Genomic DNA, 24,342 nt, shown 5'->3' on the forward strand with positions numbered 1-24,342 from the left:
AGAAGTCCCTTCCAACCCAAACCATTTATGATTCTGTTAAGTGTTCCAACGTCTGTATTAGAGCTTTTATAACGGCAAAGCCCCACTTGGAGTACTGCGTCCAGGCCTGAGGCCCAAAGCACAAGAGAAAATGGACCTGTTAGAGCAGGGCCACAAAAATGATCAGGCAGCTGGAGCTGCTCTCCTACGCAATGCTGAGTTAGGGTTGTCCAGCCTAAAGAAGAGAAGGCTCTGAGGAGAACTTACAGCAGCCCTCCAGTACCTAAAGGGAGCTGAAAGGAAAGACGGTGGGGACTCTGTCAGGGAGTGCAGTGACAGGACAAGGGGGAATAGTTTTTAAACTAAAAAGAGATTTACATTAATTATTAGGAACAAATTCTTCCCCGTGAGGATGGTGAACAGGAACAGGCTGCCCAGAGAAGCTGCGGATGCCCCTTCTCAGGAAGTGTTCAAGGCCAGGTTGGATACATTCCTGAACAACCTGATCTAGTGGGAGGTGTCCCTGCCCCCAGCAGAGAGGTTGGAGCTAGGATATCTTTAAGGTCCCCTTCAAATCCAAGACCCTCTATGATTCCATATGAATTTGGTTGAAAGAACATACATGATACATGCACACAACCCCCTGAAGAAAAGTCTTCAAAAGCAGAGCTGCTGTTAGGTGGCCAGAAGGCAAAGATATCTTTTCCACCTGAAAGAAACTGCACTCGGCTCTTCTCTGCATATTCCAAGAAGTGTTTAAAAGAAAGATGTTAGAGCTCAGGACTTACCCCACAAAACAGATCATTCAATAGAGATTTTGCTTTTGAAGTCAAAGTTTTCTGCTTTTGTTTTTAATGACAGAATTGCACTATTCAACTGGAAACATTTCTGTCCAAGTCCCATTACTGAAGCAGGAACTGAAGAACAGGTCTGAATTTCTAGGGAGAACATTCCCTAGAAATATAATTAGTATACGATTTTTCCATAACTATTAAATTTATATATTCCACTTACATACATATTTTACATAAGTAAAAGGAAAAGCCAATGTCCATAATTAAATTGAACCTTTATTATTCCAAAAACAGATGCAAATATGCAGTATATTTCTGTTTCCATTGGCATATTTCTAAAATACATGTACAACGGTGACTAGTCAGCCTAGGCATTTGGTATATTGGTTTTTAACATTTTGAAGTTGTCCCACACTGGGATGTCACTGTAACAGTTGACAATGGAAAAATAAGCAAATAGAAAGTTATCCTAGTTTCAGAAGAAAAAAAGAATGCATGTGATCTTACTGAAAAAAAAAACAACAGATATTACACTCAGAAAATTCTAAAGCAAGTTAATTCTAGTTTTAAATGTGGTTATCAATTGTCATTCACATTTATTGGCACCAGCCCAACTATCTTCATCTCCAACCACGTCAAACCTTCAACATTAATGCAAAAACGAAGGCCGCCTCTGCAACAGAAGCCTATAGTCCCAGGAGCCTACCATTAATTGTGCAGAAGATTATAATAAAGCTGTGTTATTCCTAAAAACCAGTTCCATGAGATCAGCAGAATACTGGCATATAATTGCTAGCAATCACTTCTACTTGGCTGGAAACTGATTTTTCTTAAGAGCCCAGAATTTCCAGGAGCTTCTGTAAAAGTTGGAGGAAGAGGAAGGGGGGAGGAAAAAAAAAAAAAAAAAGACCCACAACAAAAGACAGCTTCCCTAGCTGTACTGAACAGGACTGGGAATGTTATTTGAAACACATACTTCAAATGTTCTCTGAACTACTTTTTTAGTGAGCAATATTGTCCTCTTTGAAGAAATTCTTTGTTGGATTATCAAATGCCTATACATAGTATTAGCACAAACTACTTATGTAGAATCTCCAGCAGTATAAAAGCACTTATCAAATCACATCCATCTACTGCAGTAATAAGAAAAGAATTAAGAGTCTTGTCAGCAGCACATCAGAGGTCACAGGTATTTCTCTTATTCCTGCCACGGTTCTGCCCAAAACACGGTCCAAAGAGGTTTAGACATGTTTAGCCTGTTACTGGTGTTTGTATTAGAATTTCTCTCCCAGCTCTGTGTGTATGTGTGTGTTTTAACTCCAAGAACACCGAGGAGACAAATCGTTAATATTTTTGTCTAACATGGAGCTTTCATAATTCTCTTTAGAGATGCACTCTGTAGCTGCTTCATTTATACACGTGTTTTGTTGCATTCCCAAATAAATCTTCTTTGAAAGTGATCTCCATCCTCAAACAGTACGAGCATTAGTTAGACTACATACTGTTTTACATTTCAATTTGTCACTACCCATAAAAACCTCTATAATATACATTATGGGGTACCACTCCAAACGCACATGTAGCAGCGTGACTCAGGAAGCTATGCCAAAACACACCAGTACAGCTGCATGTTTTTCTTCTCAGCTTCAACACGACGACTAAACCAGAACACTGAATTCAACCCTGAGATCAATCTTTCTGAATAACTTCTTGTGGGAAGAGCAGAAGATGAAGAACCTGTTTTATTCTTGTGTCTTATTCCGATGAGACACAACAAACAGATAAAAAACAGAAGCTCACAAGAAACAGAATTAATCTTAACATGTCACTAATGCCATACACACATCAGAAAGGGAAAAAAGCTATGCTGCGTACACTACTGCACTGCTAGATGTACATTCTTCAGATTATCAGTTACTGTATCACAGATGTTATCATCTTACTTCTAGTTTTTTTCCCTCTAGAACAATTTGGATTTCTTTGGCATCCAAAGTCTCATATTTCAATAGAGCTTCTGCTAAATTCTTGTGTTCTTTTGCATGAGTCTTCAAGATGTTCTTTGCTCGCTCATATGAGTCCTAATATTAAACAAAAAAAGAAGCAGTAGGAATTTTTAAGACTTCTGAACAAAAGTAACAGCAGGATTTTGTTTTTAAAGTCGTTTCTGGGTACAAGTACTTGAAGTTGTGCTGTACATATCAAAGCCAGCACAGCTCCTGTCTCACCAAGATTTAAAAGCCGGCTGGCACAACTGCTCGAGAAAGTGTAGCTTTGTGCCACGTCTGCATTCTGCAGAAGCAAAACTGAAAACAAAATTCACAGACAAGCCTGAGTATTTTTAAATATGACACAGAAAAGATTTGCTAGGTCTGAGAAGCTGCTTATTAAAGATCTGATTTTACATTATTGACAGTGTTGCGGCATACAAAGAATGTTCCTCAAAGCGTAAAGTTTCCAAAACAATATTGAACTCTCAAAGTACTGTGTACATCTAGAAAGCTGGACGCTACCCAACAAGGTATCTGCTGCTGCAAGTAGAATGGCCAGCATTATCGGCTTCAATTTTAACTTTCCGTTCTACATTGACAGCCCTTTAGCTCACCAAGTCAGTCTAGAAACAGCTTCAGCAATAGTTTTAAGGGTTTAAATATAACTGGATATAAATAATTCGTATGCCTGTAGGAATCTAACTCAGAATACCAGAACAAGAGATCTGGAAGCTTGGCGATAATCAACTGTTACAAGCTTCCCTAAGCATCTGAGTCTGATCCCTGTGAGGAACAGCACACCTGATCAAGTGACTCTGATCTCATCCAATGCGGCCGTTTCTGTGTTTCTACACAAAATGAGTTAGCTGCAAGTTAGGAAACGTTGGAGTAACACTTAATTGTCGTATCTATTCTACAACACTTTATAGCACTATTTTTTTCCTATGAAATAAATATGCAATATATAAAACACTGATGTAATGCAAAAGGAAGTGTTAAGGAACATTAAAAACCCAACTCCATCAACTTGTTATCTGCTGCTTGTAAAGGAAAATTTTACAAAAAGCTTTGACATGCAGAGATTCAAAGTTGGTGCTATGTGAAATGTTGGGGAATACTTGCAGCAACCTTCATAATTTCACTGGTATACATTACAAAACTGAATAATGAAGTGAAAGTGATGCTCAACCCATCTCAAAGGTGTATTATAGCAAAAGGAAGATTCTTACCCGTAAAAGTGTTCTTACTTCTTGTTCAATTGCAGACTGAGTTTCAGGGCTAACTTTACCGGTGTCGGTATAGGTCATTACACCAAGCTAAACAAACAAACAAGAAAATCTTTGTCTTGCCATTGTGGCAACATTTCACTTAAAACACTCTGTAAGAGCTTAATCACCCATTGCTTCTCCTTGCAAACCAATAAAATTGTTCACAAAATGTTTACCAAAGGATTTCAAACAGAAACAGCAAAACAAGAAGTCTATCCATGAACTATGTAGTCACTGCAGAGCCCTGCTTCCGCAGGTCATAGTACAGAACCTTAAGTACTTCATTTAAAAAGAAAACAAATCCTCAGACTACTAACACTTAAGGGATAACAGTGATACAAAAGTAGTTCCTTCAGATGCTAACAAAACTCAACATTTCCTTTACCCTGCCCAACATGGTAACATTATTCTCAGTTCCAAAATGTTTTGTTATGCTCAATTTTTTTTTCCTGTAGACCTTAGTAACTTTCAAGGTCATTTTGAGGAGATGATCTTTCAAGCTGATTTTTAAACTGCCAAATACACAGGTTTTACAATTCAGTTTTCCATAGCAGGGCCAATCATAAAGCCTTCCTTTTTGGCAGAACTACTTTGCCTCTCATCACTGACAACCAGTTACTGAACATTTCTGCGTAGCACATAAATATTTAAGCACTGACGATACACTACCTTCTCACTCATTCCAAATCTAGTCACCATCAGTTTTGCAATTTTAGTAGCGTTGTCAAAATCACTGGAAGCACCTAGATAGCAAACAAATTTAAATTAATTACTGAAACCAAGTTAAGCATGGCTGTTCATGAACTCTGATCAGAAATTCTTCTAACTACTGATGACTTGACCTGTTGTGATGTGATCACTTCCAAATATGAGCTCTTCCGCTACTCTTCCTCCCATGCAGACATCCATCTGTGCAAGCAACTGGGATCTAGTTTCACTCCACCTGTCGTTTTCTGGGAGCAAAGACACCTGGAAGATAAAAAAAACGCAGTCATGTAACAGAATACTGAAATAATCTGAAAAGCGTTCTTGTTTGAATCCTAAGAGGATGCAAGGGTTTTTATGCAATCATGCAAGTGCTCTAGGCCTCCTTCTAGGCTATGACCTCATCAGGTCTGCTTGGTCTACTAACTGAAATAGCTTCCTTTGAGCCACGAGCACCAAAGAAGTTATCTCACTTAATACCAGAAGCTTTCAGGTAGGACCAGAAACAGAACAATCTATTCTATCCATTTCTCCCTATTTTCTACATTTGAACTGAGCACAAATCAACTTCCTGGAGGATTGAGACCAATTACTTTATTTTTCTGAACACATTAACTTGCATAAAGTTCCACAGAAACAGACAGAGTGGAACTACGCTTCTTCTTTCCTGCCAGTAGCTACCAAGCACTTACACAGAAGTAATATCTATGCTAGAAACTAGATAATCAACTAATTAGGTGTAGGAGAAGTCACAATAGACAAAAAACAACTGGATAAAGTGTGTTTGCATTAAAAGTACAGCTGAGCAATGTCACTACTCTCCAGTCCTTTAGACATTCTTCCAAGTGCTGCCTGCAGGTGCTATTTTAACTGCAGCAGAATCAAATCATTACATTAGCACGTGCTACTGTATTTCTGAATGAAGAATATTTGTACCACACAAGAGACAACCAGCTTTCCAAGAGATGCTCAAATGGAAAATCTCAATATATTCCAATAAGCATTATAACATAAGGACAACAAGTAGCGCTGCTGGCAAAATCCTCAACAACATTTAGCAGTAAACCAATAGAAAAAAATCATAAAAATACTCACGTGCCCAAGGGTTGTTCCTCGTGTCATGATCGTAGCCTTGTTGATAGGCATTGCATCCTTCGTATAGTACGCGATGATTGCATGTCCAGACTCGTGGTAAGCAGTGATGGTTTTGTTTTTTTCATCAATTTCTACACTTCTGCGTTCAGGTCCTTAAGAGGAAGAAACATTAAACAAACTTGTCTGTACAGCTGACCACCGCGATACACATGGACTGTACATACTCAGAGTACAAAGTAGCAGTTGAACAGCACACAAGCAAAACTAAACTCCTACTTGTATGCACTTCGCATTCAATGAGCATTAATTAACATCTAAAATTGACCTACCCTGTACTTCACAGCCAAGCAGCTTCTAAAGGAATAGACTGAAGTGAATCTGCATATCTGATGAAATTGCACTTCTTCTCTCAAGTTTGAACAGAAGAGATTTTAAGTCTATACATTACAGGTGTTTGTGTTGTGTTACCATCTGACAGTTGAATAGGAGTTCCAGGTTTCTGGTTACCTATTCTCCTCCACATATTCCTAAATGGACGCCTTCCTCTGGGTTCAAGTATAAAATGCATCATTTCTGATAGAGCATCAAGCTTTAAAGAATGCATTCTATACTAGATTTAACATAATTACTCTCTGGCCTCAAATTCTATTCAGAATTAACAGAAGATGCATTTGTTTAAAACCAACAAAAAGCCTCTCTTCTTCTATAAAAGTATAAATCACACACACACAAAACTGCTTTAACATATACCTATGTGTTATGTACATTATATCCTACCCATCAGAATTTTGTCCTTGGAGAATTCTAATTCCTTCATGGTTACCATATCTTTTCCATCAACGGCTGCCTTTAAGGCAGCTTGATTTACAAGATTCTCAAGCTCTGCTCCAGAAAAACCAACAGTGCCTCGTGCAATTATTTCTGGATCAACGGCTGTGGGGAAAAAAGAAAGTCATTAGGGTCCACATTGCTCCTGAAAAAATCTTCCACCACGAACAGACATCAAGAAACGATCAAATTATGAGCAAGAATCACATTCTATTAAAAATTTTGCATTCAACAGAAGTGTTCAAGCTTTAGAAGAAATGAATGCTGATGTTTAAAGCTGCTATGACCTGTTCAGGGGTGGTAAGAAACACTCAGAAAACTATCTTAACACTACATACTAGATCATTGTGTTTTACTGTGGTTTTTTGGGGATTTTCTAAGGTACGTGGTAAGGAAACTGCTGCTGTTGGAATAAAGGACTGAGACAGAGTGAGCTGGTTGAGTATGAACAATTACATCAAAAGATAATGTAATAACATATTTACTTACATTGATCATACTTGATTTTATTAAGATACCATTTCAGAATTTCCGTACGACCTCTTACATCAGGCTTGGGAACAGTAACTTGCATGTCAAAGCGACCAGGGCGAATTAAAGCACTGAGGGGAAAGGATGATTTAATACATTGACGCAAAAATGCTGCAGTAAACTGTTACTAAGAGATACGAGGAAGACAAATCTAGCTGATCTTTCTAAAGGCATCTACGTAAACTACATCTCGTTCCTTATTTGTGGCTAAAAAGTCACATTACCGACCAATTTTAAATGGTTTTGTATTTGTAAATAAAGTAGTATCTTACTTTATATTGTTAACTACTACTAAAATGCACTGCAAATAAGGAATGTAGCCAGTCTAAGTAGAAAATCCTGCAGAAGTTTTAGTTATTTAGAAGCAGGTTAGATATTTCTTGATATTTAACTCAACAATCTTTTAAGTGCCAAGAACTATTCAATTTACAAATCTCTTTAGCTGAAAATACCTCCAACTAAAACACTGTAGTAATTAAAAATTACCGAAGCAAGCTTTAGTTGTGCTTTTTTTAAATACGCGTGCCATGGAAGCGATCAGTGTGTTATACTCACTTATCCAATGCTTCAGGGAAGTTTGTTGCACCAATGATAACAACACCTTCATTGGGTTTAAAGCTGTATTTAGAAAAAAAGCAAGAACGCATTTTTATCTCTAATTTACACTTTTTTTTAAATGACTTCTATTTCTTACTAGGGATGACTTCAACTGACCACTCAAAGAAGGCCCATCCCAAACCACATTTGATCCACTAATGACCATGTTTAACCCAGTAACTGCCTGAAAAGCATGCCCCGATCTCAGAGCTGAGATCTGATGTGAAATGATTTAAAATAACTGCAGATATTATGCTACTCAAACTTAGAAGCTTCTATGTTACTTAAGGCCATTAATGATGACTTTCTGCTACTGCCAACAGTAACACAAGAGCATTTTCATAGAATCATATAAATTTATATCCTTAAAAGCACTTTAAAAAGTTATGAAAATCAAAGCTGTCAAGGAAGACAAATTCACCCAAATATTCAAAATACTGACCAACACCTTCTACGTCCTCAGAACCCAGATATTTACCCATCCATTTCAGCGAGAAGTTGATTGATGGTCTGCCTTGAGTACGGATGCATTGGAGATTCAATTCTCTTCCCACCAACAGAGTCCAACTCATCAATAAATATAACACACGGCGCATTTGCTTTTGCTTCCCCTGACAAAACAAAAATAGCTGAAGGACACTTCAACCACACCAACTAACAGGAAGCACAGGATGCAATTCAGCATCCTCCTATTCTATTAGTCTTGCATTATGAAACATTGTATCATCACCAAAACTGTCTCAATTTTAGCCTCCATTTCAGAAAATATATATCATTCTTGAAGCAACACAGAGAAGCAAGTTCTTCACCTCTATACCAGCTTCTATATTCTTATCATGCTAGAAAAAATTGTAAGTGCAGCAGATTGAGAAAGTCATCCTATCTTCTGTCAGCTCCACAGAACAATTTCACAGGCTCAGGTACAAAACAACCTATTAAGTAAAAACAATGTTATTTTTATAGCGCCTGCCTGTTATCTAACAGTGAAAGACATCATCCTCAGGCTTACAGGTAATGAAAACAAAATAAAATACAGTAATAAACTTGAAGATAAGACTTATACACGTGTACCAGGATGCAGATCATCTCATCCAGCCAGACATACATGTAATGTCGATGTTAAGGTACAAATCAGCTATCTAAACCTCTGTAATCAACAGGAAGAAATGCACATTTTGTTCCCTTCCAAATGAAGAAAGCAACATTTCTTCTACAAATGCAAGTCACCTTCTACAATGTTGAGGTATGACATCTTACATGTAAAAGAGACGTTTGCTTCCCCCTCAACACCCTTGGTAATATTTATTTACATAGTTAGAGAAAGCCTCTCTTGTGCAAACTGTCAACCTAAAGAGATAATTAAGAGTTTCATTATAAAGCCCTTTATTCTGCGTCCATTGAAGGGAGCAAGATTGGCATTTTACGGTAATTAAATTACAAATTAAAATATTATTTTTAGTTTATAGAAGACTGCATCTCTGATTAAATACATTCTATTCTCAGTGGGAATGCTGTAAGATCAGTTATAATCTTGCTACAATTTCAATTTGACCACCAAGTGTCTACAGCTAGTTGTTGCTCATGGAAATCTAAGACACTGACACACTTATGGCTTTATTTGTTCTCCTGATACGGTGCTATCTTCCAGTAACCAAAGCTGCACCTTATCAAAGCTCATACTTTCACCACCTGTAAACAACACTGAATACTCAATCTTGCACGTTGGAAGATTTCAAAAACACGAATGCTCAACTTACTGAATAGGCTTCGGATGCGACTCGCTCCCACACCAACAAACATCTCATCGAACTCTGACCCAGAGGCATAATAAAATGGCACATCAGCTTCACCAGCTACAGCTCGGGCAAGAAGAGTTTTGCCAGTACCAGGTGGTCCAACCAACAGAATACCTGAAAGAAAATATCAAAGAAAAACAACCGAACAACAACAAATCCATACAGCCTTATTATACAGCTGTGTCTTCCATGCATTAAAGGAATTTACATTTGGCTTCAGAAAGCTGTTAGTAACTTATTTCAGACACTGCTCATTTCTTGCAGTAAGAAGGGGCTTCCTTTCGAAGATCGAGAGTCTGATCCACATTTAAACAACTACAAAAAAGGTTTGGAAGACTATCAAATAAAAGCTGAAACGGGATGTATTCCATGAAGTTATCACAGAGGTTAGCAGCGGAAATCCTAATAGCATCTTCTGTGTGTTGGATGCTTAACAAGGTTAACACAAAAAAGCCTAACAAAAATATAAGAAAAGGTTTGGCCTATTAACAGAGGGAAGAAAGGAAAAGTCAGCTCTGTGTGCAAACTGACACAGGACTGCATATCACGGCATCACGGTTTGTTAGATTGCTAGGCATATGACAAAAATTAAAGAATTAAAGAGGGAGAATCATCTATAATTCTGTAAAACACTCAAAGGTTATCAGTAAGAAACTGATGGGAAGGGAGAATGTATTCATCAGATTATCCATTTTTAAAGATTTAATACATATTTCATTCCAGAATGAACAGAATTTTTTTTTCCTTTTTTCAATAAACAGCCTCACAACTGCCCTAGACTTGTGTGTTTGCTCTAAAATAAGATGGTCAAGCCTTTTCTGAAAGCGTTGCTTTTTAAAATTAAATAATTCCAAGTAGCTGATTTTAAAAGCAGCCCTTTAATGCAAAAAACTCCTGCGTATTAACTGAGAAACTCCAGAAGACATGGGAAGCTTTCTTTAACCTAGGACAGATCCCTTCACCTAAGACAGATTCTTTTTTGAAGGTTAATTAAATTAGAAGATTTTGGAGATCTTTTCTGCGTTATCTTGGGTATGCATTTAAATGAAATTCATGTTACATACATACATTCAGTTACATACGTACCTCTCAAACAAGAAAAGGTACAAAAGAATTAAAAACTTTGGTCACAGGAAGCCACTAACTTTAGAAAAAAATATATATCTTTATAGGGACAATTAAAAGGTGGAAATAAAGGAAAGAGATCTAGAAAACCTCTGGGCTACATAGTTTTTTACTCAAAAAGACATTAATACCAAATATACCTAAATTTATTAGTAAGTATTTTTTAACTACTATGTATGTTCAGTGACAAAGAATCTCATTTTGGAGTACCCTTTAATAAAGAAGCTTTCACAACACTCCAATTTGAAGATACACTTGTTCCTCAAACATTTGAAATAAGGAAACTACAAATGCCTAACATTGTTTTACTATTTATCTCAACTATAAACTAACCAGAACAGGGGTATTTAGTACCGTTTTGGTCGTGTACCTTTTTGACTCCAAAACCAAAGGAAAAAATATTCAGAGATTAGTCTGTAAATCAGTCATTCCACACGGAACAATGCTACAAAAGGTGCCCATGACTACATACAGTTCTCACTCCTGCTGAGCAATGATTCTTACCTTTTGGAAGTTTACCTCCTAGTACAGTAAATTTATGTGGGTTTTTCAGGAATTCTACAACTTCCTGCAATTCCTGTTTAGCTTCTTCAACCTACACATCAAAAGCATGTCAGAAAAGTCAATAAGCATTCATAAAATGCTGCATCTTTTTTTGTAGATAGACTTTGTACTACAGACTTAGATAACTTTATTTCAACAAAAATATAAAATGGAAGGAAAGGAGATAAGAGTACCACAGAATTTTTGTATTGATACCAAGTCTATTTCCTAGAACTGTTTACATGAATCAGTAACACTGAAGTTAATAAAACTAAGGAATAATCAAACAGTTCAGGACTAGATCTGACCAACAAGACAAACACAGAATCACAAATTCTCCGTCAAGATATCAACTTAATCAGTTAAAAAGATTAAGCTATTCAGCCAAGGGGAAAGTCCTCATTTGGCAACAAACAGCCAGAATAGATGAAGAGCAAAAACAGTAAAGTTATCCCAGCAGCAGCATCAGGCCCACTTGTTTCTAGAAATCTCCATATCTCCTATGAATATGTGAAAATGCAATTATAATGTCTTTCAAATATAAAAAGAAATGTGCAAAGTCAAAGAAAACTACAGATTATAACTTGAAGTCAGAATGCAGTTCTGCTTAGATTCAAACACGCTGAGAAAGTTTTGGAGGAGGGAGAGAAGCATTTCTTTGCTTCAGTCAGTTACTAACTGTGCTGCTCCTCTCCTTCACAAAAAAGGGAAATGCAACTCTTCCATTCATATTCTCTGTTCATTTCAATTTTAACATTAATTATCCAACTACAAGAAACATCTGTTTCTTTTAAAACAGTTCATAGAAAGAAGTTCCTTTAATATAGTAAGACATTCTTCAAGCTGACAGTGATTACTTAAAGAATTAACATAGTTTTGAAATTACTTTTGAGTTCATTTCAACTTACCCCTTTTACATGTTCAAAGGTAACATTTTTCAGTTGGATTGGATCAACTGCTGCATCAAAGATACTTGAAGTTCTAAAGCGCACTGATAGGAAACAGCAGAAAAGGAAAGACAAAATTTACACACAAAGTCATTTTGTTCCACGAGCACACTTTGGATTCAAATCCATACAACGTTAAGCCATCACCTTTACACGTAGCCTTTTAAAAAGCAATGTTTCCATTTACAAGTGCACAGCAAGAACAAAAAACATTAAATAAACATTTCAAGTATTTTCAGTTAATTCAGTGGTAAGCTCTTTTAGGTACATACAGAAAGGTCTGCATCCAAAAACAGATACACAAAAGCAGAAGTTCCAGCTCAACATTTCAAAACTTTCTTCAGATCAAATCATAGCTCAGCATGAAGGCGAAATTCTCCATCTACACGAGCTCAGCCTTTGATCATTCTGCTGTTTCCAAAAGATTTCACACGATGGCAATTGGCCGTGCAAGTACCTAGTTACTGTAAATTAGGTTGTGACTACAAATAGAAATTTAAAAATTGAATCCTATTCCCTACTGGTGACAACCTAGGTATCACATCACTTAAATTCAAAGAAAAACACAATCTATGAACAGACTACCTCAAGGTTAGTTTCCATGCAACTGTTTCACCGAAACAATCAGGTAAAAATTACAAAAAAAACAAAGTTGTTCTTGAAAAAGTTCCACAGCATTACTGTTTAAAAGACTGTAGCCAAAAGCAGTAACTGTCTTTCACTAGCACATTGAAATGTTATCCTAAAACAATCATATGAAAACACATTTCATTTGACCTAAACACACTGGAAGGAATAAAGAAAGTAAAACGGTTTAAAAAAAGGTAACTAACCAGCATCTGAAAAGGAGCCTTTCCCAGGTAAAAATGAGGAATATATAGCAAGATAAAAACATAAAACGAAGAGAAAGAAGGAAAGCAAACGGGATCTTCTTAAGGAATCTGTAAAAGAAAACAAGAAAAATGTTAAACAGGCTAAAATGAACTACTTTCTGAATGCAAAGACAAAAACACAAGGACTAAAACAACTTACCAAGTGTTTTTTGCAGGAATACCTGCGCTTTCAAAAAGCCTTCTGCAAAGCCAGTTTTAAAAGCATCCTGGTGTGCTTCTGGGATATTTTTTGTTTTCATTAGCGCGTCCAAGTTCTCAACATCAATTCTTCGCTTTCTCAGTATAAAGCCCTAAAATGTATTTCACAAGAATGTTAGTCTATGCTGAGTTCTGATATACAGTTAACTTCTTTGGTACCAGGGGTAAGGGGAAGGGAAAAATAAAAGCTTAAAATTCAGGTGCTGAGCAGTTAGACGAGAGAGAGAGCTTTGCACACAGCTAGCTTTGTGGATTCACAGAGGGAGTTATTAGCTTAAGCCTCTTCCCTCATGAAATCCACTTATTACTCCCAAATATCTTTCAAGTATAGTTTTGACAGTTGATCAGATACGTATCACAAAGTTAAGAACACCACCACATGGAGCTAGCTCTGGTGTATCTTCATCCATAGTAAATCTAGTCCACAGATGAAGTAAATCACACATGCCTAAAAGAACTGGAAAGTTCACAGCTAATTTACACATAAAATAAGAACCAATGCTATAATTAGCCTGACTTCTACATAACCAGTCAGAAGCAAAGAGTACCAAGACTATGCTGATTTTGAGAAGTGCCTGGTACCACAAGCCTAGGGAGTTCTCTACTGAATTAAGAGTAGACGAGTTTTTAAACCCATAAAAACATCAAGCTTAAAGTTTTTGCATCTTAAAAAAGAGAACTACCACAAATAAGTCCATTCTTAAAGCATCAATTACATGCTGAATTGCTAAATAAAAATTTAAGAAAAAGGTTTTACATTAACTAGCGCTATTTCCAATTAAATGCATAATTGACTCCAAGCTATTTTAAACCACAAAAATAGAATAGAGAATTTTATTTCCAAAACTTAAAACCACTTTTTAGATTTGAAATTATTTCCCTAAAAGTTTAAATTATCTCTAGTCATAGCATATTAAACAAATCTGTGTATTAATAAGAAAAACAGTACGTTGCCATTTAGTTTAGGACTAAGGTTACTAAGTAAAAAAAAAATTCTTAGAGTGCTCTTGGTAAATTGCAAAGATTTATTCAAGAAAAAGAGATTGTCTGAATAAGCTCAACACAACTTCCTAAAGCTATTTGTATTTACCTTCAGAAGTGAAGGAAGTGAGCTCTTTGTTTCGGTGAATTGTTCAGAGGTTGACTGCAAACGTCTTGACCTTGACCGCAAAGTCTTAAAGCTCCGGGATTGTACGTAAACTTGTTTATGAAAAAAGTAAGTATTGAAAATGGAAAGTTTAGAACTATCCCTTATTACCATACTACAATTAAAAACATAGGAAATTTCAATTTATTAAATGAAAAAGACCATTTATGTCTGAACCAAATGTAACCGCTCCAAAATTATCAAGCTAGAAAGAGAAGAGAATCGCAGACAATTTCCACTCAACAAAGAATGTGAAGTTGTCTGAAGGCACTTTTGGATCTATTATTATTAAGCAGTATAGATAAATCATTTTAATGATGTAAGCGCATTGTTAGGCAACCCTGAACAACAGCTGTAATCCAAACTTTCAATTTCAAGTGAGCTACATTCTGTTTTACAATTTATTTTTTCCATAATAATTTTTCAAGATAAGTGGTCGGCCCTATCACTGTCTCTGAGAACAGAAGAGACAAACAGATTAATTAAATCCAGGCATGCTGACAAACATTTCATATTTGAAAGCTGATCCAGAAGGATAAGAATGAAAATTCACGCCCTAAGACAAGCTTCGTTCAAATGCTCAGCTAAAAAGCTGCCCTGAAAAGATCTCGAATGACTTTGATGCATTATTAACACAGAAACCGACAAAAGGAATTAGACCATTTTAATACAAGGAGTTTGTAACACTGCAGGTCTTCTTTTATCACAACAGAAACTCTGTGGTGGAGATTTTAATCACATAAATTACAAAAGCCAGGAATGTTGAGCTTCTTTCACTACTGCATTCTAAGATAATCAACAGCAGCCCAAAAGTTAGTTGTTAAGGGGGACTTCTACTATCACAGAACAGTACCATGGAAAAGGGACTTCTGCAGTTCACCCAGTCCAACACCTCTGTTCAAAATAAGGGCAAACTTCAACATCAGATCAGATAGCTCAGTACACAACCTCTCCAGAAAAATTGTTCCAGAACTTAATCATTCTCACTGGGAAAACTCCCCAGCACGGATTTCCTTTGTTTTTACTTGCAACTGCTGCCTCTCCTTCAAGGTACACAAGAGACGGGCAACTAATATGGCTCCACCAGCAATTAGATCACATCTTGTCATCTCTTGTGCTAACTTTAAAACCTCAGATCCGTCAGCCTCCACCGTACTTTAAGTGCATTACACTCTGAACCCTTCCAGTGTTGGGCCACCTCTATTTTGTCAGCATCTCTCTCATAACTGAGGGATACAAACCAGATACAGAATCCAGACACAGCCTCAGAAGAACTGAACAGATGTCAATATTTGAACTCACTGAGCTCCTGATTGTGTTCTTGCTAAATCAGCCCTGCTATTACCCATCATGTAACCAGGAACAGTTTAAACAAATCATGAAACCTTTGAAAGATAATGCGGATGAATATAGATTCAACAGATTTATTGATTCAAAATAAGTCTTCTGTTACCTTTTAATAATATTATCCACAAACACTAACAACTTTGAACAATATTCTCCTGTTACAGCATGTTTACTAACTTAATTCTGCAAACATACTGCTCAAATGCAAGAACAGCTTCAAAATTCCTGCTCCAGCATCAATTTAAAGGTTCTTCCTTGAAGTTCACCAATATTTCCTGCATGACCCCTCTTTAAAATAAAAAATAAGAAAGACTTTCTCAAAATAAAAATATACTATGAAAATTAAAAGCAAAGTATAGTATACTGTTTCATACCTGGCCAAGACCTGAGCTCGGAACAGAAATTTTGGAGGGGATTAGGATGCCGCGTGTACAAACACGATGAGCGCAAAGCACTGAAGATGTCCACAAAACCTGTCAAAATTGATAGAACCAAACATAAACACATGTTAAATGGTAATTAAACATACTTCTCACACGGGTTGTTCTTCCCTTTCTTAAACATGAATTCCATTTTACTACAGTCCCCCCTGCTCTTACTCCCATCCACATAGCTGACAATTGAGATGTTGCTTATGTGCTTCTTTCCCTAACACATTATTGAACATACCTTTATGAGATACCCTTACTTTCTGTATTTAAGACCAATCCCAACAAAACATATTTAAGGAAACACTCTTGCTTTGTTCTTTTTTTTCCTCCAGCAACTTAATGCTCTACATATTCTGTTAACAATTTGTTACCCTGAACTCCCTTTCATTTAGTCCTCGTGTAATATTGCTTCAAACAAAAATGGAACAGCTCTAGGTAAACTGGAGATTTTCACAAACGTATTACACTAGTGGAGGAACAAAATCCATTTGATTTGGTGCAGCAAACTGGTGATTAAATGTATAGATCAGTCTCATCATTAAGATGATATGTACCCATGCTACGGCTGAGTTCAGACAAGTTTAACAATCACCAACTTCAAGTATGAGTTCAAAACTGGATTGAGATTTCCAAAAAATAAGAAGAAAATCCCCATGATTCAAAAAGCACCACTCTAGAGAGGATCTGCATACAATAAGCAAGATATTTGCACTCTTTTCGTTACAAATTTTCTTAGACATTTTTAAGCTACGGTTATCTACAACACAAGAAATTAAACCGCAGAAGAACAGCGCTCACTTTTGTAATTTAACTCTACCGGTTCCCATCAGCACTTTAGAACATACCATGCTTATTTTCAAAGAACGACTCAGCAGAGACGTATGATGTATGCCACCGCGACGAGACTTTGTTGTCTGTATAGAACCCAGGAAGCAATCTGTTCACAAGCTCTTTGTACTGGTTAGGTTTCAAATCAGACAATCCCAGATCTTTGAAATGAAGTACAGACTGAAAACAAAGAGTAACTGTTCAGAATTTACTTAATATTATTAATAAACTTGAAATTAACCGTGTTAATTATAAAATATAGGTGCTGCATTGAGCCAAAAAGTTCACAGACAAAAAAAAATAAGTGACGAGAAATAAATGAAAGGACATCGTTAAAGAATATTTGCTACTGTCAATACAAAACAGCTTTTCCATATGCACACATATTTCACTATCAGAATACACTTATTACAAGTAAATTTTCTTCCCAGGTCAGTCTTCTTTTTTAATACCTTCCACAATAGGAAGGTCCTGAGAGGACAAGAGGAAATGGTTTCAAACTAAAAGAGGAGAGATTTAGATTGGATGTAAGAAAAAAATAATGTTAAAATAAGGGCGGTGAGACACTGATACAGGGTGCCCAGAGTGGTGGTGGATGCCCCATCCTTGGAGACATCCAAGGTCAGGCTGGATGGGGCTCTGAGTGCCTGATCTAGTGTAGGTGTCCCTGTTCAGTGCAGGGGGGTTGGGCCAGGTGACCTTTAAGGATGCCTCCCAACTCAAACCATTCTACGATTGGAGTAGACATGAAAAGAAAAAAGGTGCTCTTTTCCAGCTCTCCCTAATCTTCATGACTGAGCAAGCAGAGGGGGCAAGGGGGATAATGTACAGCAACACCTACCCATTATATTTCATTCAAGTGGGAAAGGGCTAAAATCCCACACTTTCTCCCTTTTTCTGGCCAGCCATTTTATAGAAAAGTTTGATAGAGCAAATCTAGCAGCAACATGAAGACTGGGTATTTAGAAACTATATTCAGAATTCAAATAAAAATTTTTAAAATAATCGCTTTTGTAAAAAAGCTATGAAATGAGAAGACACAACAAAAGGCAAAAGTCTGTTTTCAGAGGAGCGCAGGAACTAAGATCTGGGATTTCTTACATAGAAAATTAAAGATACCGTGAGAAAAGCAAAAGGTGCATCCACCTGAGTTACTAAGGAAGTAATCTTGATTAAGTAACTTTAATCTTGTATTTTACAGATACGTATTTTTTAAACATGCTCAACTATAAAGACATTTTTTCCTATTGGCTCCGACTCTTAAAAATATGTATTTGCCTCTCAAGAGAGCTTTTCTCTAGACTTAACATTTTCTTAACTGAGAAGTAAACGTATGTCAAGCTACCCAAAACGTATTTGCACATAAATTTTGTTTTTTATAGTTTTATAGAACATTGTGAGTTATATTTTCATTTTTCCTACATTATTTTAATGTGAGCTTTATGTTGTATTTTCAAGATGAAACTAGATTCTCAGTAAGACACATACGAATAAAACATCAAAAGCTGAAGTCATTTTAAAAACATGTATCCACAGTATCACTGCATTCAAAGCAAACTGGAAACAGACCCTCTTCATCTCAGTAAGTTATTACTGAGACAGGAGACAGGTACTAGCTGCAATTTTTTCTTATTAATGAAATACTGTATTTCTGTAGGACTAACAAAGCACTGACTTACTGAAGTTCTGACAAAAAAAGCTGCATTCTATCCATTCATATTCCCATTACATCTTTTTATAAAATGAGTCAGATATTGAATTAAGTTATAAGCAAACAATTCATTTTCCAAAAGTTTTTAGTACCTCACTGTTCTGAGGATCATGCTCCGAGGCAGTGTCCCTCTGGGCAGGCTGTACAGAAGTTGTGCTGGCAGTAGTAGTGGTGGGTTTTGGTGAATGAAAGGCATTGATAAGGTGACTCAAAGGAACGGTAGCCTATAAAAAGAAAAAAAAAAAAAAAAGGTAAAATTTAAGCCATCTTCATCAATTTAAACAAGTCTCCCTTCCAAACTATGGCTTACAATATCTTGTACATTGCCTTTTAACCGAGAATTGCATCATAAATCACATGGACTTAGTTTCAACACTACACTGTGAGTGCTCAAATTATAAAAAAAAAAATGAGAGTTTAAATATGTATGACAAATTAGAACCTCACAAAGTTTGGATGAGAAAAAACAGCTACATTTCCTGTTCCTTGTCAAATATAGCATGGATTCTAGAAAATAATCACTACATTTTCAAATACAGAAACAGGCACAGATTATCAATATTTAGGCAATGCAAAGACTGCCCTCAATTCCCACCTAAAACAACACTCGGTTACAGAAAACTAACACAACTTCTTTGGATGCTTGCTGAAATGGTAAGAAAACAAAGTTGCTATTACAATTAATAGTTCCATCATGAATTTCAGGATCGTTTTTCCTCCAAGTACCATTTATCTGTTGTACTACAGAAGTGTTGTTACAGCCTGATGATAGAACAATATAATTTGCTGCCATCTTTGACAAATACTCCAAAATTTTGTATTTTGTTTGCATGAAATGATTGAAACTAAGCATGCTTTTCCCTTATAAGGAACTAAGCCTCCATCCACAGGAAAGATGTGGAGCTTCTGGAGCGGGCCTAGAGGAGAGCCACAAAGATGATCAGAGGGCTGGAGCATCTCTCCTGGGAAGACAGACTGAGGGAGCTGGGCTTGTTGAGCACAGAAAAGAGAAGGCTGCTGGGAGGCCTCACTGTGCCCTTCCAATATTTAAAGGGAGATTATAAACAGCAGGGAAATCAACTTTTTACGCAGGTAAATAGTGACAAGGGGAAATGGTTTTAAACTAAAGGAGAGGAAATTTAGATTAGATGTCAGGTTGAAGTTTTTTGACAGTGGTGAGGTGCTGGAACAGGCTGCCCAGAGAGGTTGTGGATGTCCCATCCCTGGAGGTGTTCAAGGCCACGCTGGATGGGGCCCTGGGCAGCCTGATCTAGTACTTGATTCAGCAGCTGGCAGCCCTGCCCGTGACAGGGGGGCTGAGGTCCCTTCCAACCCAAGCCATTCTGTGATCATAGTCAGTTAAATTACTTTGCAAATAGCAACACACAGGTACACAAAAAGGAAGCACAAACAGCTTGGAGAGATAAACAGAGGTAAAGCAATAGCAAACTACTTCCACACTGAAAATTCTGCATGTTGACTCTTCAAGCAAAATAAACAGAAAAAGGAAGGTAAATGAGATCACCCCTCTCATCAGTGGCCAGGATTTAACTTAAGATATTAAGATGGAGTATTGTAACATAGAAAACAGTAGATTACCCACGGACAGATCACCCACATAGTAGATCTCATCAAGCTGGTTTCACTTGAACCTATTTGAACAGAAAGTTCCATGGCTATTTTTGAATAGTGTTAAATCAAAATCTTACTAGATCAAAGGTACTGATTTGTAAATACTATGGGCTCCAGCACTGTTAAAATAAATAAAACACCTCTTTCCCTCTGTGAAGTGATACTTCCATAATTTGAAGCACCTGTATTTTTCCTGTAGTGCTGTAGAGGTGACTCCCAGAAGTTTCCTTCACATTTTCTCCCTTAGGATCCCACTTTAGCAACATCCTGTAGAGTACCAAGCTGGCCTCTACAAAGCATGCACATGTAGCACAGTTAATTCAGCAGTTCAGCAACCCTCAGCCATTTCAGTGACACCATTTTGTGTACCAGTATAAACGCCCTGTGCTCCTGCTCCATCGTAACCACAGCTGCCATGAATACACAGTACAAGTCATTTCAACACATCTGAAACGCCCCAGTGCCAGCGTGTATCACTAGGCAGGGAGGAGCTGGACTGCAGCTCTTGCAGCGTGAACACCGCCATGTGACTGCTGATTAAGCCCCTGCTTAAGTTCTGCAAGAACTTCCAGGTGCGTTGACTAGACAGAAGACCCAGAAAGACCATGCTGCGTGACATGAAAGGTCCCTCAGAATTAGCTATTCCAAGTTAAACTCTGGAAGTTTGCAGTAAGATTATGAAGGCTCCAATGGTCAAAGCTGGTATGCTAACTGCTTACCAAACTTCCCCCATGCATTTCCCAATACGAAAACCTGGAATGACGCATTCCCAAAAATAACATCCCTTTTTCTCTCACTTCACTCCACTAACAAAAGCAATCTACACAAAGCCTGTATCTAGAGAGACCTATCAAAGCCCACTGTAACACAGTAATCCCGCTACTGCAAAACTCAGGGATAAAATCACTGATTCAGATGGAAGCCTACCCAACTCACAAGCGGCATACTGCTTGCTGGCTCATGAGTGGTGCCCTCCCTTCCAACTGCAACCAAACTGTTTTACATAACATATAATTAAAGGACTTCTCCTCTGAAGGTTAAGCCGCTTCTTTTTCACTGCCACAACAATCCGTGACAACTAACTGTACAACTCCAACTGTGCGCAAAAGAGCAGCCCCTTGTTGCTCCCACCACAAAAATAAACAGTAAGAAACGCCTCCCTCCAGGTTACCTCCTCACCTCCGCCGCGAGGAGCTTTAGCCTTACCCCGCTCTCTCCCCCACTGTCACGTTCGGCTGCCCGCGTCCTCCCCCGCCCCAGAACCCCAAACAGCCCCGCCGGGACCCCCGCTGCGGCCCAGCCGGCCTCTCTCCCCCCCCCCACACCCAGAACGGCGTCCAACCCCGGAACGCAGCGAGCAGGACCTCAGCTCCCACAGGCGGGCCCCGCAGCTCCGGACCTCACCGTCCGCCCAGCGCCCCGTCCCAGCCCCAAAGGAGCCCCCGAGCGCTGCGAACTGCGCAGCGCCAGGCGCCTCACCTGAGGCTGAACGGTAGAGAAGGAAAACATCCTCCCGGCGGTGACCGCAGGCCGCTACCCCGCTTGCCGGCCCAGAAGTGACAGCCGTGCCCTCCCGCCGCCCGGCCGCTGTGGCAGCCGCCGCGAGCAGGAGGACCCCGCTGGCCGGGAAAATGGCCACCCCCTGCGGCCGGCCGCCACCAGGCCCAGAGCGATCCCGGAAGCGGTAGAAGAGCTTCCGGATCGCGCCACCCACCCCGCCTGCCCCCGCCGGCGCCCCGCAGCCAGGTTGCTTAGCAACCCATTTTTCCCGCAGGACCACACCATCTGTGTCGGGAGTTGGGGGGGTACGGGGTAAACCACCTGGCCGCGCAGGAACGGAAAGCAGGGAGGCGAGTGGGAGTGGTTTGAGGCCAAAAGCTTCATCTAAATCCCAAATGCCAGCACGTCTGTTCGAACAAACACTTGTAGTATCAATAACCTAACTCCTGTTATTCGCATTCAGGTATGATGTAATCTAAATGATGGAATGGGCGCATACATGTGCAAATAGCAGAAACTGGTCTTTCATATTCATCCTTTCTCCATTCCTTGTGCTGTTTTTCCATGTGCCTGACAATTACTTTTGGAAGTTTATCATCATTTTCTTTCACCTGACTGCTGTTCTTCACTGTTGTTCCTTTCTTCACCAAAAGCACCACTTTACACAGATCCAAATCAGCACAGCCTTCGTGCATCTCCCTGATGCCTTCTGCCAGCACTGACATGATCACTGCGATGTGGCTTAGTCAGCTAATTTGGCAGAAACTTCACCCAGCAGTACAAAGAAGGCAATTAGCATTCCCCGGGATCCACCCTGTAAAGTTTTCCACACCACTGATGTTGCCTCAAGGAATTGTGCTGATGGACTGCCCAGTTACATAACCTGACCTGGGAGTGCGATGCCACCGAAAGGCCGTCCTTCCTGCTGTCAGCTGTGCTTTTCTGCTTGAACTGCTGCTGGCAAGAGGCAACAGCTAAACTAATGCTGAAGAGTTAAATGAGAAACACAGCCATTGATAAGCTGACTCCATTAGAGAAAGCTTATTTAGGACATTGTTTCCTACACTGGCACATTAAATTAGCACTCCTTCGCAGAGACAAGCAAGACTTCCACTTTCAGTGCCAGATTGTAAGTGATGTATGTACCTTAAAACAAAACAAAAGCCTGATGACACTAACTTACTGAGTTACTGCAGGCCATAGTTCTGGACCGACCTCTAGAGGGTTGGCTCTCTGCTAACAGAGACTGCAGCAGGGCAATTATGATTTGTAGAAATGAAATATTGACATTATTGAAGCAAGATAAAAACAACAGGGTGAGAGATGTTAAAAAAATAAATAAAAAGACCAGGAGAACAGCTGAGAGCAGTAAAACTGGTAAACACTGAGGGCTCTAAAACCGAAAGCAGAAAGCCTCCACTCTAATATGGCTGTATCACAGATGGTTTGTCACACGGCCATGGTTTGATAACAGGAAGATAGCAACAAGGTTACTTGCATTGCATATGCCATTCCCTTTCCTGCTGTTGCAACAGGAATGCAGACTGTAGCTGTGGAGATACGCAAAATAAACAAAGAAAACACATAGCAACCCTGCCTAAGACTAATGGAGGCTGAAGTAAGAACTGGAGGAAGGCAAAAGATCATAAAATCAAAGAACTACAGTATGGCGTGGGATGGAAGGGACCTTAAAGCCCACCCCATTCCAACCCCTCACCATGGGCAGGGCTGCCACCCACTAGGGTGTCCCATCCAACCTGGCCATGAATGCTTCCAGGGATGGGGCATCCACAGCTTCTCTGGGCAACCTGTTCCAGCACCTCACCACCCCAAGTGAAGAATTTCCTCCCAACATCTAATCTAAATGTCCTATATTTCAGTTTGAAACAGTTCCTTTTTGCCCTATCACTATCAGACCATGTAAAAAGTTGGTGTCTCTCCTCTTCATAAGCTCCAAAGGGAGCTTACATTCATAAAGATGTACTGGAAGGCTTCAGTGAGGTCTTCCTGCACCCTTCTCTTTTCCAGGCTGAACAAGCCCAGCTTCCTCAGCCTTTGTTCACAGGAAAGGTGATCCAGCCCTCTGATCATCTTCACGGCCTTCCTCTGGACCCACTCCACCAGCTCTGTGTCTTTAACAGATCACATCATAGTAGTTCCTGATCACAAGAGCTGTTCAGAAAGCAGTTTGTCATCCCCAATGCAGAGGAAGCCAAGAGGCAGCAAGGTCTCTGCAGCAATGGTGTGCTACTGCATACACCGATCCTGGCTGTGTAATCTTTGATGTGTAACTCCTGCTGCTTTTGAGTATACGCATGAGAAAATGTGTGCGTGAAGCATATCTGAAAATGAGTACGTGGGACCAAAATCAGTCCTTTCTTCCTAAATAAATATTACCTTTCCATTCCTTCATGTATCACACTGCATTCTGTCAATTCCTGCACCTTCGAGGCATCCCA

At 38.8% G+C, this 24,342-nt stretch overlaps 1 protein-coding gene across 2 annotated transcripts; it reads right to left on the reverse strand.

Moving 5' to 3' along the window:
- Positions 1,030–24,311, reverse strand: YME1L1 (YME1 like 1 ATPase). 2 transcript variants are annotated; one of them, XM_021389048.1, is made up of 20 exons: positions 24,281–24,311; positions 20,566–20,672; positions 18,844–18,975; positions 17,058–17,220; positions 16,156–16,254; positions 14,378–14,487; positions 13,229–13,379; positions 13,030–13,137; positions 12,158–12,240; positions 11,211–11,301; positions 9,543–9,695; positions 8,264–8,396; positions 7,744–7,806; positions 7,147–7,259; positions 6,607–6,762; positions 5,830–5,981; positions 4,872–4,998; positions 4,699–4,772; positions 3,991–4,077; positions 1,030–2,851 (listed from the first exon to the last, which is right to left on the reverse strand). In XM_021389048.1, the coding sequence occupies exons 1-20, from the start codon at positions 24,294–24,296 to the stop codon at positions 2,708–2,710; spliced, it is 2,262 nt and encodes a 753-aa protein (XP_021244723.1). In that variant the 5' UTR covers positions 24,297–24,311; the 3' UTR covers positions 1,030–2,707. The 2 variants fall into 2 exon arrangements, with proteins under 2 accessions (XP_021244723.1, XP_021244724.1); XM_021389049.1 differs by lacking the exons at positions 20,566–20,672; positions 24,281–24,311 and adding an exon at positions 21,863–22,078 and having other exon boundaries at positions 2,708–2,851.

This window comes from Numida meleagris, chromosome 2 (assembly GCF_002078875.1).
Source record: "Numida meleagris isolate 19003 breed g44 Domestic line chromosome 2, NumMel1.0, whole genome shotgun sequence".
Taxonomy (NCBI): Eukaryota; Metazoa; Chordata; class Aves; order Galliformes; family Numididae; genus Numida; species Numida meleagris.

Excerpts from the sequence above, each read along its gene's own strand:
- YME1L1 (XM_021389048.1), bottom strand. Across the intron at positions 7,260-7,743 it reads TTCCCTGAAGCATTGGATAA|TGCTTTAATTCGCCCTGGTC; the intron begins GTGAGTATAACA and ends CTTTCCCCTCAG. Across the intron at positions 6,763-7,146 it reads TAAAATCAAGTATGATCAAT|CCGTTGATCCAGAAATAATT; the intron begins GTAAGTAAATAT and ends TTTTCCCCACAG.